The following is a 14,440-nucleotide window of genomic DNA, read 5'->3' on the forward strand; positions in this document are numbered from 1 at the left end:
GACGTAAGATCCACCAGTACAGAATGGATGCAAATATTAAGCCCCAGCTACAATGTAAATACACTGATACTGCAGGAAAAAAAAAAAAAAAAATCAGTTTTCAAAGCTGAAAAAGGTTACCCTGTTTTACTGACCAATTCATGGACTGAAAGTTACATAGTTTTTGGGCCTATTCAGCCTGGGAAACAAAACCAACAAAATCAAACATCCCCCACACCTCAAATTTAAAATCCACTATGTCAGTAAATATTAAATGCTTCACGTTATTTGAAAGCTTGGCATTTGTTTTGCAGCACTATTAAACTCTCTCTGACGTATCATATATCACAGTTAGGCTTTTCAATGTAGAATGAAAAGAAATAGAAGGGTAATCAGTATATACACATAACAACACAGAACCTGTGCTCCTACCTGCCAGAGCTTAGGACCTTCTAATGGGTCATCAACTATAATTTTGGGAGCAGAAACCAACTCTCTAGTAAGATCTCCTGTCTGACTCATTAATGCTCAAAGACCAGCACAACAGACCGGTAAGAGAAGTTCTACAAGAATCTAAAGTAGCACAATTTCAGTGTAAAACAAAGTTCAGTTAATCAGTTTGCAGGAAGAGGGCACCCAAAAGGATATCAAAGCTATGGCATACAACTAAGAACAATATACAACTCTTACCGTTGTAAAACTCCACACCTTGTTGGTGTTCAAACTCACCTACTCAGTTGGACAATGCAAAATTATCATTAACAGCTGCTTATTTTGCCTGTCAAGGGCATGCCTTGAATGTACAGGACAGAACGGATGCAAGTATTACATTTTGAGAACATCTCTGCTTGCACAAAGGAAGTGATTGTTCAGCCACTGAATTTACACTCTTGAGTTTTTATACCTGAACAAAGTGCGTCCTCCAGCCTCACCAAAAATAACTGGTGTATGTGGTGGCACTTGAAAGTATCCATTTCCTTTCTGGACTCTGTTCTCCTGCTCACCATTCACTGCTGGAAAAAAAAATATACACAACAGTGAGACTGCACTAGGCCTTAAAACTGGGTATACATAAACCAAAAAGTGTCTTTTCCACCTACAGCTAATGTATTTCATAAATTAACAAAATCATAAGCTTCATAAAAAACAAGAAAATCCCCATTTCCAACACATAGCACGTATATAAAAAGGAACACTAGAGAGTAACTAGATGAGTGCAGGTTTGTGGAAGGCCTATTTCAAAACCCTTTGAGAAAAGGGAAATAGAGCTCATGAGCCAAAACCTGATTATTAGTTTTCTCCAGTTCCTTAACAGAATTCTGAGGATTTGTCAAACTGAACAAGACTAATATTAGAAATCAGCTAAAGAGATTCCACTGAGACAAGACTATCTTTCCCCTCTACACTGACAGTACAGAACTCTGAAGGATGTTAGCTTTGCTCTTCTACCTGGATTTGCCAGATGTCAAAATAGTGTGCTAGTAAAGCTCGGGCTCACATTTCCTTGAAGTTACTGCATTCTAAATTCAATTTATTTTTAGCTAGTTATAGCAGCATGGTCTTCAAACACTGAAGAACCTGATTCCACATCAGATGGATAGGATAAGATTAAAGAAAAATCAGCATTATTTATGCACCTCTTGAACAGCACAGCTTCTAGTCAGTCAGATATCTTGAAACACAATATAGAAGTATTTAGATGCCTTCCTTTCACTTGAGAAAGGCCATCTCGATTACACTGCAGCATCTAATTACTGTATTTGAACATGATGTTGAATTAAAGCAACATAAGAAATTTAAATGGCATAGTCTCATGAGATGAAGAATTCCTTAGCTTTCTGACCAGCAGCACATGTAGTGAAAGAAAGGTCAAAAATCATATCAAGCAAAGAAATGAAAAAAGAAAATCCATTCTCTATTAGAAGGGATGGATATTCCACTGAAGTGAGAGCAAGCAAAAAATCCTACAGTTTGGAAGATTTCCTCGTAACACTTCTGTTAACAAATTGAGAGGAACAATACTGCACCTATATACATATATATATGTATTTAAGTTCTTGTCTCTTTACACAAATTTCAGTGTCCAACAGGCACACTTTATCTTCTTAAGTCACTGTTCAGTGTCAGTTTCTTAATTGTTACTTTTGAAAGGGAAAATGAAGACTGATCCTGTAGTGAATATTCTAAACATTCCACTAATCCACAACTGTCCACAGAAATAAGTAGTGCAGCATCATGTGCAGCTCGATGATGGTGATGATAGGGTGGAGTGTCTATGGGTAAGAATCAGGGGGAAGGCCAACAAGGCAGATATTGTGGTGGGAGTCTGTTACAGACCCCCCAACCAGGATGAGGAGACAGATGAACTATTCTATAAGCAGCTGGGAGAAGCCTCACGATCGCTAGCCCTTGTTCTTGTGGGGGACTTCAACCTGCCGGATGTCTGCTGGAAATACAATACAGCAGAGAGGAAACTGTCTAGGAGGTTCCTGGAGCGTGTGGCAGATCACTTCCTGACGCAGCTGGTGAGTGAGCCAACGAGGGAAGGTGCCCCGCTGGAGCTCTTGTTCACCAACAGAGAAGGACTTGTGAGCCATGTGATGGTTGGAGGCCATCTTGGGCAGAGCGATCACGAAATGATAGAGTTTTTGATACGTGGAGAAGCGGCGAGGGGGGTCAGCAAAACTGCCACCTTAGACTTCCGGAGGGCAGACTTCGGCCTGTTTAGGAGACTGGTCGAGAGAGTCCCCTGGGAGGCAGCCCTAATGGGCAAAGGGGTCCAGGAAGGCTGGACATTCTTTAAGGAGGAAGTCCTAAAGGCACAAGAGCGGGCTGTCCCCAGGCGCCGAAAGACGAGCTGGCGGGGAAGAAGACCGGCCTGGCTGACTAGAGAGCTCTGGCTTGAACTCAGGAAAAAGAGAAGAGTCTTTGACCTCTGGAAGAAGGGGCAGGCAACTCAGGAGGACTACAAAGGTGTAGCGAGGCTGTGCAGGGAGACAATTAGAAGGGCCAAAGCTGAGCTAGAGCTCAGTCTGGCTGCTGCTGTAAAAGACAACAAAAAACACTTCTTCAAATACATTAGCAGCAAAAGGAGAGCTCAGGAGAATCTCCAGCCCCTAGTAGACGGGGGAGGGAACACAGTGACCAAGGATGAGGAAAAGGCTGAGGTACTTAATGCCTTCTTTGCCTCAGCCTTTAATAGTAGGGCCAATTGTTCTCTGGGTACCCAGCCCCCGGAGTTGGAAGATAGGGACGGGGACCAGAATGGAGCCCCCATAATCCAGGGGGAAATTGTTAGTGACCTGCTGCACCATTTAAAACACTCACAAGTCTATGGGGCCTGATGAGATCCACCCGAGAGTGTTGAAGGAACTGGCAGAAGAGCTCACCAAGCCCCTTTCCATCATTTACCAGCAGTCCTGGCTAACTGGGGAGGTCCCTGCTGACTGGAGATTAGCAGATGTGACACCCATCTTCAAGAAGGGCCGGAAGGAGGACCCAGGGAACTACAGGCCTGTCAGCCTGACCTTGGTGCTGGGGAAGCTGATGGAGCAGATCATCCTGAGTGCTATCACACGGCATGTAGAGGATAACCAAGGGATCAAGCCCAGCCAGCATGGGTTCAGGAAAGGCAGGTCCTGCTTGACCAACCTGATCTCCTTCTACAACAAGGTGACCCGCCTAGTGGATGAGGGAAAGGCTGTGGATGTTGTCTACCTAGACTTCAGTAAAGCCTTTGACACGGTTTCCCACAGCATTCTCCTGGAGAAACTGGCTGCTCATGGCTTGGACGGGTGTACTCTTCACTGGGTTAAGAACTGGCTGAACAGCCGGGCCCAAAGAGTGGTGGTGAATGGAGTTTACTCCAGTTGGCGGCCGGTCACAAGCGGCGTTCCCCAGGGCTCTGTGTTGGGGCCAGTTCTGTTTAATATCTTTATCAATGATCTGGATGAAGGGATCGAGTGCACCCTCAGTAAGTTTGCAGATGACACCAAGTTGTGCGGGAGTGTTGATCTGCTGGAGGGTAGGAAGACTCTACAGAGGGATCTGGACAGGCTGGATTGATGGGCCGAGGTCAATTGTATGAGGTTTAACAAGGCTAAGGGCCAGGTCCTGCACTTGGGCCACAGCAACCCCATGCAACGCTACAGGCTTGGGGAAGAGTGGCTGGAAAGCTGCCTGGTGGAAAAGGACCTGGGAGCATTGGTCGACAGCCGGCTGAATATGAGCCAGCAGTGTGCCCAGGTGGCCAAGAAAGCCAATGGCATCCTGGCTTGTATCAAAAATAGTGTGGCCAGCAGGACTAGGGAAGTGATCGTGCCCCTGTACTCGGCACTGGTGAGGCCGCACCTCGAATGCTGTGTTCAGTTTTGGGCCCCTCACTATGAGAGACATTGAGGTGCTGGAGTGTGTCCAGAGAAGGGCAACGAAGCTGGTGAAGGGTCTGGAGCACAAGGCTGATAGGGAGCGGCTGAGGGAACTGGGGTTGTTTAGCCCAGAGAAAAGGAGGCTGAGGGGAGACCTTATCGCTCTCTACAACTACCTGAAAGGAGGTTGTAGAGAGGTGGGGGTCGGTCTCTTCTCCCAGGTAACAAGTGATAGGATGAGAGGAAATGGCCTCAAGTTGCACCAGGGGAGGTTTAGACTGGATATTAGGAAATTTTTCTTCACTGAGAGGGTTATCAAGCCTTGGAACAGGCTGCCCAGGGAAGTGGTTGAGTCGCCATCCCTGGAGGTATTTAAAAGCCGTTTGGATGAGGTGCTTAGGGACATGGTGTAGTGGTGGTCTTGGTAGTGTTAGGTTTACGGTTGGACTTGATGATGTTAAAGGTCTTTTCCAACCTATACAATTCTGTGATTCTGTGATCAGTGTTCCAACAATACAAAAGCCTGAGTTGTACTTCTTATATATTATCTGGCTCTCAAGCTGTAGACTGCCAATACACAAAAGTATGAGAACCAGCAACTTTATCCAGAAAAGCCTGCCAAGTGCTGTAACCCTCCACAGAGGTCATTTTTGAAAGCAGAAAGTAGCTAACTCTCGGCACAATCTTTGTCACAAAATGGCAAGATATTGCTGAACTTACAGTTTTCTTAATTGTATTATCTGTAGAAAGTAATTACTTAATCACCAAAGACAAGACTTTTCAGTCAACTCTGATCTGGATTGAATTCATGTCAAAATAATCCACAAACTTAGGAGTTATACAGTCTCTTTTATTCTGCCAAATTCAGCCTCTATCTTACATTTTACATAGCTGTGCTTTTTATCTCATGCCTGATTAGACTTAGCATTATTACCTTAAAACACCACTCTAAGATGGTTTTGTATAGACCATGTATTACTATAATGGCCATTGAATATATTTTTTTCCAATAAATCTTCCTTTCATTTTATATTGTTCATAATACCTAGAAACAAATTGGAATTATGTCAAGACAATACTGGCTAATGTTGAATGACTGAACTATTGCTCTTTACTGCCATTATCTAGGCTGTTTCTTTTCCAAGTCTAGCCTTAGTTTTGCCAGTAATTGTTTTTTCGTCAAGGCATTATGTTTCTGTAATTTCAGAATCATCTATTCACCTACTTTCTTACAGACTAGAGTCCTTAAGATTTTTGCTGATACTTTCAGAAGAAAGCTACTCAGCAAGTTTTGGTGTAAAGCAAATTTAAAAGCATTAAAAAGCATTAGTCTACAATGCATACAGACAGGTATAAGACAGCAAATCCAGTTGTATCTGTTAAAGAAACAGAAATATAAACAAACAGAATGTATGAACAAATCCTAAAAAAGGAAGATATTAAAACACTAACCATGATTTATTTCATTTTCTTCTTCATCCATTGGATTGATATGTGTTCTAGGCCAATATTCCAGAAGTGCTTGCAGCAGAAGCCCTCCAAGGTTTACTGTCAAGACACAGCGAGGTAGAACTTCAGTTACATAAAAACCATTGGCATCACAATATTCTCCATTTGATCCACAGCTGAAAACTTTCCCAAAAGTTTGAGTAGTTCTGTTCCCAAAACAAACTACTTATGGGCGCAGAAATCTGCTTATCACAATCTCAGAGCTATACGTTACAATCTTTCAGAAAAAGCTGATTTTAGAATCACTAGCGTTGGATCACTCACATGCTATAACATTCTCTAGATTAGGTAATGGTTCCAAGTTTGGGAATATTACTTTTTCCCTTTTGCTTCTTGAAGATTTAAAACCAAGTTAAATAGGAAACTTGAACATGACTGCAATGTCTCAGAAAAAAGCAAACATTCTCATTGGAGAACTCTGCAGAATTTAGTCTCAAGAAAATAAGCCCTAAAATCCAACCAGCTACTGATATATGTCGCACTGGAATGCTTTGAAACACAAATACTGGAATTTATTCTGCTTTTTTGTCTCAATAAAACACTAATATTAGTTAAAACTTACATTTTGGATCAGAACCATCTGGACTGCTAAATCCAGCATCCTTTGCTGAAACCCAGGCTGCAAAGCAGTCACTTTCATCCAAAGTAATTGTCAACATCTGTTGGAAAAAGACCACCAGGAAGAGGAATGCAATAGTTCTTTTGTATTAAACAAGTCTATAAATTTATTTTGTTCATACTTAGCTGGGAATACAAACCAAAGAATTGCTAAATGTATGACAGCACACTTTGTTTACCAAACTGTATTAATTCATAATTGGTATTGGTGGATTTAAACTGACCATACCATGAGGGGTGTGTGGGGAAATCTGTTATTCAGATTATTAAGAACTGAGGGAAAATTTGCTGGTTTGCTTCCAAATAAGTCTAACCCATCAGATAAATGATGATCGTTCTTCAAAACTTATAACACACTAAAACCTTTGTGAACAAACAGTATATGAAAACATATGAAATACATGTGACATTAGAACAACAATATATGAAAATATGACATTAGAACAACAGATTTAGGAGTTGTATCTCACCCCAGTTTTCAAATCTACTGAGAACCAGTTTGGCACATACACCATTTTAAATCTCTTCTTAATTTCTTCCTCAAAATCTACTTTCCCAAGGTCTTCAACTTTACATGCCTGTACACCAAAAGAAATACACAAGTTTTTAAATTCCGAGTATTGAGTCATATCAACACCTCAGATCTTTTACTTGACTTTCATATACACTTGGAATGATTGCGACTTATGATTTCTCCATGAGTACTGTAGTCCAGAAACACACAAGTTAAAGGTTCAAATTTTTGTCAAAAAATTGAACAACAGTTAATGTGGTAAGTAACTTTTATTTTTCATTTATCATTTATTTCTGAGGTAGTGGCATCAAGCCTGTGGAGAGTATGGAAGTATTACTTCACATTAATAAAGAACATTTTTCCCCTATCACTGAGCAGATAGCTGTCTTCTAGCATCCTCTGTCATTCTTCTCCCCATCAGTATCAATATTTCAGTACAACTCTCCGTCAAACGCCAACATTTGTTGCAAATCTAGAAACAAATTCAGCTCAACTACTGCAATGGGAACAGCAATGAGTGAATTTGTGTGCAGATTCTTTTTTCCTGTTTTAGTTTATCTATCTGTTTTATTTTATACTTTTATTTTTAAAGTTCCTCAAGTAAGTCTGTTAACATCTGAATTCTTGTAATCCACTTGCAGACTCATCATGAAACCTGAAACACATGCTTTAAGCAAACTCTAAGGATTGTAACCTTGCAAGACTTATTTCTTCAAAATCCAGGAAAAGTTACAGGAAGCAAAGATTGAAGGGTGTAGCTACAGGTGAGAAAACCTCCCTCTTTTCTTCCAGAATCCTCAACAGTCTCAGCTTTAGAGCACAGTGATCCTACATATAAGATGACACTTTGACCTGGTGAGTAACCCCATCTCTAAAGTGAGTATGTATTTAAACATATCTAAGAGATGCTTCTGAAACCCTTACTAACAAAAGAGAAAAAAGAATTGAATGAAGATACAAATTAACATTAGCATTTGACTTTGGTCCTGAGATCTAACACTGTACTTAAATATATACCAACTGTAAACGGAAAGAAAGAAAGAAAAGCTATTCACTTTTCCACAAAAGTAATCTAGATAATTCTTAGTACAAATCTACATTCTCCAACTTAATTCCCTTCTTTCTCACTTCAGTCAGCAACTCAGTAAGTTAGCTGAGGGTGCTTTACTTCCTTACTGAATCTTGGTGGGAGTGCTGCATAGTTCAAGATGAAAAAAAGATTTAGAATTTCAAACAGGATTTTGCAAGAGAAGAAATTGCTGACCACCTCACTGATCTGGGATTCCAGTCCTTTCTGCACTCTTTTCCCTCTCCTCTAACCAATCACTGGGTAAAGCAAGATAAAGAAATGCCATGCCAAGTCTCTCTCTTCTCACAGGAGCAAGTAGCGCTAGGCGGAAGCCATGCTTCCTTCTGCTAACTTTCCTTCCAGTCCTGCCTGCTATCTTGCCAACTAACAAGGGAAGTGGTGAGTTCACACTCTTGGACTACTCCACAGACTGCTAGTCAGCACACTCGCTTGGGATCTGTGGGTTTGTAGCAAGACCTGAAGCACAGGCTTCCCTTTTGCAAGCTAAGCTTTCTTATGCTATTCCATACTGCATTGGGCAGACATGGCCATGGGCCTCTACGAGCCCTCTTTGAAACAAAACCCAATCAAAACAAACATTACTATTTTCAGGACATAATTCAAGGGTCTGAATTTCAGATGAATGAAGATGTCAATACCTAGCGTCATGTCAGGCAAAGATGCAGAAAAGCTCAGAAACGCCCCCTCCCCTTTCAAAAAGCAATCTTTGCATTACGTCTTGGGACAGAAAGATGAGTTACTTTCTACCACAGGAATCTCACACACTAAAAAAATATATTAAAAAAGGTACAAAATAATGAATCATCCAACAGTAGATGTTTAATTCAAAATTATAATATACTTACCTTCAAGACATCCCAGTATGCCACATTATTATTTGTGTCTTTGGTTAATATGTGTCTCTTGTCGTTAAGAATGTGGCACTGAATAATACTAGCACCCCCTAGCAAACAAACAAGAATTAAGGTCACTACAGTGATTTTTTTTTTCCTCATATTACCTTAAATTAAACTGTATAACATGACATGTGTGACTGTTCCTTGGTTTCACTATTTTGTGTAAGACTTGGATATCACCAAAGTTTAAACACTACTTTAACTGTAACTAACACTAGATAGATGATAACCACATTGTCTTGGTTTCGTTTGAAATCATAGTATCAAGTACCTAAAAACTTGAGCCAGTCTTAAAGATCTACCATTTCTGCTAATGATAACAGATTTTAAGGTACCCAAGAAAACAGCTGTTTACCTTTTATAACTTGGTCAGGCTGTGTACACAGGGGTGGTATAGGATTGGTACAATCATTATCATAATCTCCAGATGCTCTAAAATTATGAATTCCCTTCAAAGTCTAGGGAAAGAAACAAAACGACGACACATTCATAATAATCTATAAACTTTGCGTTTATCTGTGAGTAACACCTGCCAGTTCATGCTGCTATTTAGATGTTAACCATCCAGTTCCGAGTAAGATAATTTATTTCTAAAAGCAGCATAGATAGATAGCAAAGGAAGTAATTCAAAGCTTAATGTCTTTTGATCAATTTCAATATTAACATTTTATGATTATTTTAAAGAAAGCTTACAGACCACAACAAGCCATAGTCAAATTGCAAGCAACAGTCCAACAGTTCCCAAACCAAGACTGCAAGTCTCATGACTACTTAACTGAATTCACAGAGTGTAAAATATATCACTTACCCACTTATTGACAGAGGATTTAGTTGTTGCAACCCAAAGTGCTGGGGGAGGATCAGCTGATCTATCAAGTTCCATCTAAATAATGAAAGCACAGATAATTTCAGGCACACTTAACTGAATTTTCCTTTGTTCAATTAACGTTTGCTCTGCGTAGACCTGTTCCCATACTTGGATGTATCTCAGAAACAGCACTACTTTCAGCTTACTAAAGAAATACAAAGTTTAAATGAAAAATAACTAAGCTGTAATTTTTTAAACTCCAGAGAAATTGTTTCAAATATTCAATAAATAAATTCTGGACATGGACAATAGTAGATGCAACGTGTCTAAAGACCCAGTATTTAAAAGTTGCTTCTAGCATGGTGCAATCTTGTCTAATGGACAGTTTGATAAGTACAGTATTTTCTGCATTACTTTGCATTCAAATACTTCACATGGTTAAAAAGAGAATGTAAGAAGTTCTGTACTAATTAAAATGCAGAACTTTATATGTTTGGCTCTGCTATTACATTTCTTGGACAAAAACGAATCACTGTAGCTAAGATCTTAGAAGACCCCTTCTGATCTTTGTACAGCTGACCATAGCTTTCATTTTCCATTTTGAACTGAAATTTCTCAGATTCTGACTTTTTCAAAACTACATTAATACATCCAGAATTTTATCTGAACATACTAAGCCAGAGCTCACTCACAAGGAAAGCCAGATTGCTTACATACTGGTATCTGTTTCAATCGCACATTCCTTATACACCTACATGTTCCAAAGTCATGCCATCTAGAGTTACAGACAGAAAAAAAAAAAAAAAAAAAAAAAAAATCCAAAAAGCAGTCTCTTCAAAAGACTCAGACTGGTGCATGCAGTTTTCTCCAGTTAAGAAAACATCATGTATAGGTGTTCAAAAAACCCACAATAAATTTTATTCCTGGTTCCCATGAGTATGCAATATATTCTAACACAGTCCTGTGCATATATATTGCTGCTAAGAAACATCCATTTTTGTCTAAAGCCTTGGCAATGCAGGCTTAGTTTCTTAAAACCATACTAGAGTCTGGTAAAAACAACTTTTCACATTTGAAGCAAATTCAATTTCAGTAATATTTGAATTTGCCTATTTTAGGTAGCTACCAGGCATTTATCTTCTTCAGAAAGTTAAGTTTCAGACATAATTTAGGAGACAAAGCCAATATACTGAAGATGTGGTGTAGTACCAATACGTATTCTTTTATCAACTTATACCTCAAGCCACTATTTCATTAGACAACATGCGATACAATTACACTTTTCTACTGTGAGGGTGACTGAGCACTGGCACAGGTTGCCCAGGGAGGTTGCAAAGTCTCCGTCCTTGGAGATACTCAAAAGCTGTCTGGACATGGTCCTGGGCAATCAGCTTTAGGTAGCCCTGCTTGAGCACAGGGGCTGGACCAGATGACCACCAGAGGTCACTTCCAACCTCAACCATTCTGTGATTCTCTAAATTAAACTCAATTACCTTAAGAACTGGTGCTTTTTCTTCACAGATAAGCACACGGATATCAGGATTTCGTAAATCTGTACAATAAATCTTCCTGTCTCTTCCTCCTGAATAAACATGAGTGAAGGCTTCATTGACCTGCAGAGCCCAAACACCTTCATCATGGACTCGATATGTGGCTATACATCTCTGCTGCCCAAGGGACCACAGGCGGATAGTCCCATCAGAACTACCTGAAAGACACTGAGCAACAACCATCATACTTAAATCAAGCAGGTATTTAAGTCTTTTAAAATCATTTTTTCCATAAAGAGCTTTCATAATTCTTATGGTTATGTTTTTCCATTAAGACGGTGCTAAACAAAGACCGGCAGTTAAAATGTCTGGAAACTGTGACTAGAGTTGTTATGTAAGCCACCCCCTCCATACCTAGATGGACCTGTAATAAAACAGAGCTTTCGCCCACCCGCCTCCCTCCCTTAATCACTAAATATCTGTAAAATACTTGTTAAGCTACCTTCTGTAATCTATGAGATAAAATAATTATATTGAAAAAGACTAATGACATTTCTGCATTCTGTAAAATGCCTTTGTCTCAAGTTAAAGCACATACCTGGGTGCCATCTCTGTTCAACAACAAAGCTTTTACATTGTCCGTGTGCCCTTTGAGCTTCATTAGTTTTGCACAAGTTCTTGGATCCCACACCCTTAGAACCTACATAAACAGACATTGGATAACTGTCATTAACATCATTCTTCCCACCAATGCATTTTCTCTACAGAAAATTAAGCCTTTCCGAATAAACTGACCCTTATTCTGAACACACAGACATCCATCATCAAAATCCTACTTTGTTACGACAAGATAGAGATAACTAGATCTTATGCACCTCTAATAATCAGATGTGATTTTCTTCGCTTGATTTTAATTTCATTTGCTCTGGCTTTTTCTGTCTTCTTAAGAAATTAAAGAATGGAAGCGACTGGAAACAGGATAGTGTGATGTGGGTAAAAAAAGATTCTGAGAATCCTCTTACATGCTTCGCTGGTGTATCCTATTTTCATTTTTATATTGACTTGGAAATAAAATTCTCTGAAGGTTAGATTAGGTAAAAAAACAACTCGCAGGGGACTTTAGGGTGTTTTACCTTCCTTTACAACAAAGAGCATGGGCTATCTCTTGGGAACACTTGAACTTCATTAGCTCACTTCATTTCCCACCTCCTGCAGGGGCCTTACAAATTGATGGCACCATTTCTTTCTTACCTGTGGCAACTGCTTCAATTTTTATAATAATCTGAGTAATGTGCCCCCAAAATCAGAGCTCTTGTGGTGAAATGTAACGATCTCTGGTAGAGAGAGGGTTACGTAAGATGATATGATTGTCTCTTCTGTGTATTAAAGCTATATGGATATATACACATCTTCAAACTGAGGCAGGTATTTGTATCCTACACTTACACTCCCGCTTACAGAAAAAAGTGTCTACCCTCACTATTAAAAACACAAAAGCTGCTACAGACATGACATTGAAAATGAATAAAATTGTCTCTTTATACTAAATTTTGAAGTGAAGTGGAATGAGCCTTACCAGATTTTTGCTTACCTTTTCAGTGGACCCTGATACAATAACTGTTCCCATTTGATTCATTGCAAGGCTGTAGATAGAGTCTTTGTTCCCACTCAGGGAAGAAGCTATTTCAAAATAAAATTTACATTTTCAATTTTAATGCTGTCATTTGAAAAACATACGTATTCGCTCAAAAATTTTAATAGGTATTTTAAAAGGATGTTTTAATACCCTTTGACCCATGACAACAGTGCCACTCTACCCCATACAGTTGCTTTAAAAAGAATTACTGTAGACAGCATATTGCTAGGAAAACCCCATCCCGATTCTTAATCTACTGCTAGCATAAAAACAAAGTAAGCCCTCAGACTTATGGTCATTACAGCCCTGGTGCTCTTTTGGCACCACAATTCAGTGCCAGGACCATCAAGGTACTCTTGCTCTTCTCAACTGCTTCACTAGAGAATGATACTTCTATGGGATCTTAGAATACATAGCATTTGGATTTAAGTGCAGAGATTTTTTCCAAGCCAAGTAGCAGTAAAACTCTACATTATATATTAAAGGCGCTTCTCTTAGTTCAGCAGAGATGCATTACTGAAGTTACACTGCAGTGTTGAAATATGTTACTTGAGCATGGATGCTACCTTTGCACCTGGGAAAACCATATGGCAACTCCTTAGCATCACAACTGTCATCAGAGTTGAGGAATTCTGCACCTTCTAGCCTAATCTACTTTTGGACAGATTAAAGTACCAGTCCCTCAACTGGGAAAAGCACAGACACAGCAAATGAAAATCTTCTATTCAGAGAGCACCATTAGGCATTTCATCAAGCCTCCAAACCATACGATCAGTATGCCAAAAAGGCTAAGAATAGCAACAAACTGTATTGCCAGCAAAAATGTGAAACTTTATATAACGATTTATGTATATTATGGAAATAAGTTTCTAACACAGTATGTGTGACCCAATATCATAAACATTTTGTCACAGTGAAAGAATTATGCAGCTTTACATCAGGGTTCTCTTAACCACTAGCTATGGCTATCCAAATGTAAACTTTCAAATGAAATCTACTATTTGTAGCCAAAATAAAACCATAGTCTTCCGCTGTCCCCAGAGAACAGTTAAAGGCAAAAAGCAGAACTGAAAACTCTTGAAGGTTAGCACACTGTTCAACAACCATAATAATTTATGAAAGGGTAATGTCCAGAGTTATCACAAGCAGGCCATCAGGAATGGAAGAGAGAATCTTAAGCGTACAGAAGCAAAATTTATGCCAGAACAAAAGCAAAGCTCAACTCCACCCTCTTCTGGAAGGGACTACCTCTCAAAAGCAAAATCTCTCCACTTAATTTATATTATGGCTATGCTGACTGAGAGACTCATTAAAACTAGGCTTCCTTTTACTGTTGGCTTGTGTACGTTGCTTCCCTGTAATCAGACAGGAAATTAATGCATAAGAACAATCTTCATTTGCACTCTGAAAAAATCAATATTGTTTGAAAGGACTGAGGAAAACCAGATTCTTTAAGGACATATACTGTGTTCTTCCCAACAGAAACACTGTTAGTTGGGAGCACTAGAAAGACAGAAAAACAACTCCCTCGCT

The 14,440-nt window shown here is 39.5% G+C and overlaps 2 protein-coding genes across 3 annotated transcripts in view; one reads left to right on the plus strand and one right to left on the minus strand.

Annotated features, from left to right (window-relative positions):
* GORASP1 (golgi reassembly stacking protein 1) overlaps nt 1–11,911 on the plus strand; it is a 31,466-nt gene extending 19,555 nt beyond the window's left edge. For both annotated transcript variants that reach the window (XM_075492321.1, XM_075492323.1), the window contains one exon: nt 7,780–11,911. Coding sequence is in view for 1 of the 2 variants with exons in the window: in XM_075492323.1 (XP_075348438.1) it covers nt 7,780–7,813 (34 nt within the window). In the remaining variant the exon portion in view is untranslated. The remainder of the gene's footprint in view (nt 1–7,779) is intronic.
* Nucleotides 1–14,440, minus strand: part of WDR48 (WD repeat domain 48) — a 30,471-nt gene that overhangs the window by 5,265 nt on the left and 10,766 nt on the right. Inside the window, exons 6-15 of the mRNA XM_075492320.1 lie at nt 12,863–12,951; nt 11,870–11,971; nt 11,275–11,499; nt 9,782–9,856; nt 9,329–9,431; nt 8,923–9,020; nt 6,944–7,051; nt 6,418–6,514; nt 5,799–5,894; nt 884–992 (exon numbers count right to left, since the gene is read on the minus strand). Coding sequence (XP_075348435.1) covers nt 884–992; nt 5,799–5,894; nt 6,418–6,514; nt 6,944–7,051; nt 8,923–9,020; nt 9,329–9,431; nt 9,782–9,856; nt 11,275–11,499; nt 11,870–11,971; nt 12,863–12,951 — 1,102 coding nt within the window. The remainder of the gene's footprint in view (nt 1–883; nt 993–5,798; nt 5,895–6,417; nt 6,515–6,943; nt 7,052–8,922; nt 9,021–9,328; nt 9,432–9,781; nt 9,857–11,274; nt 11,500–11,869; nt 11,972–12,862; nt 12,952–14,440) is intronic.

This window comes from Mycteria americana, chromosome 2 (genome assembly GCF_035582795.1).
Source record: "Mycteria americana isolate JAX WOST 10 ecotype Jacksonville Zoo and Gardens chromosome 2, USCA_MyAme_1.0, whole genome shotgun sequence".
NCBI lineage: Eukaryota > Metazoa > Chordata > Aves > Ciconiiformes > Ciconiidae > Mycteria > Mycteria americana.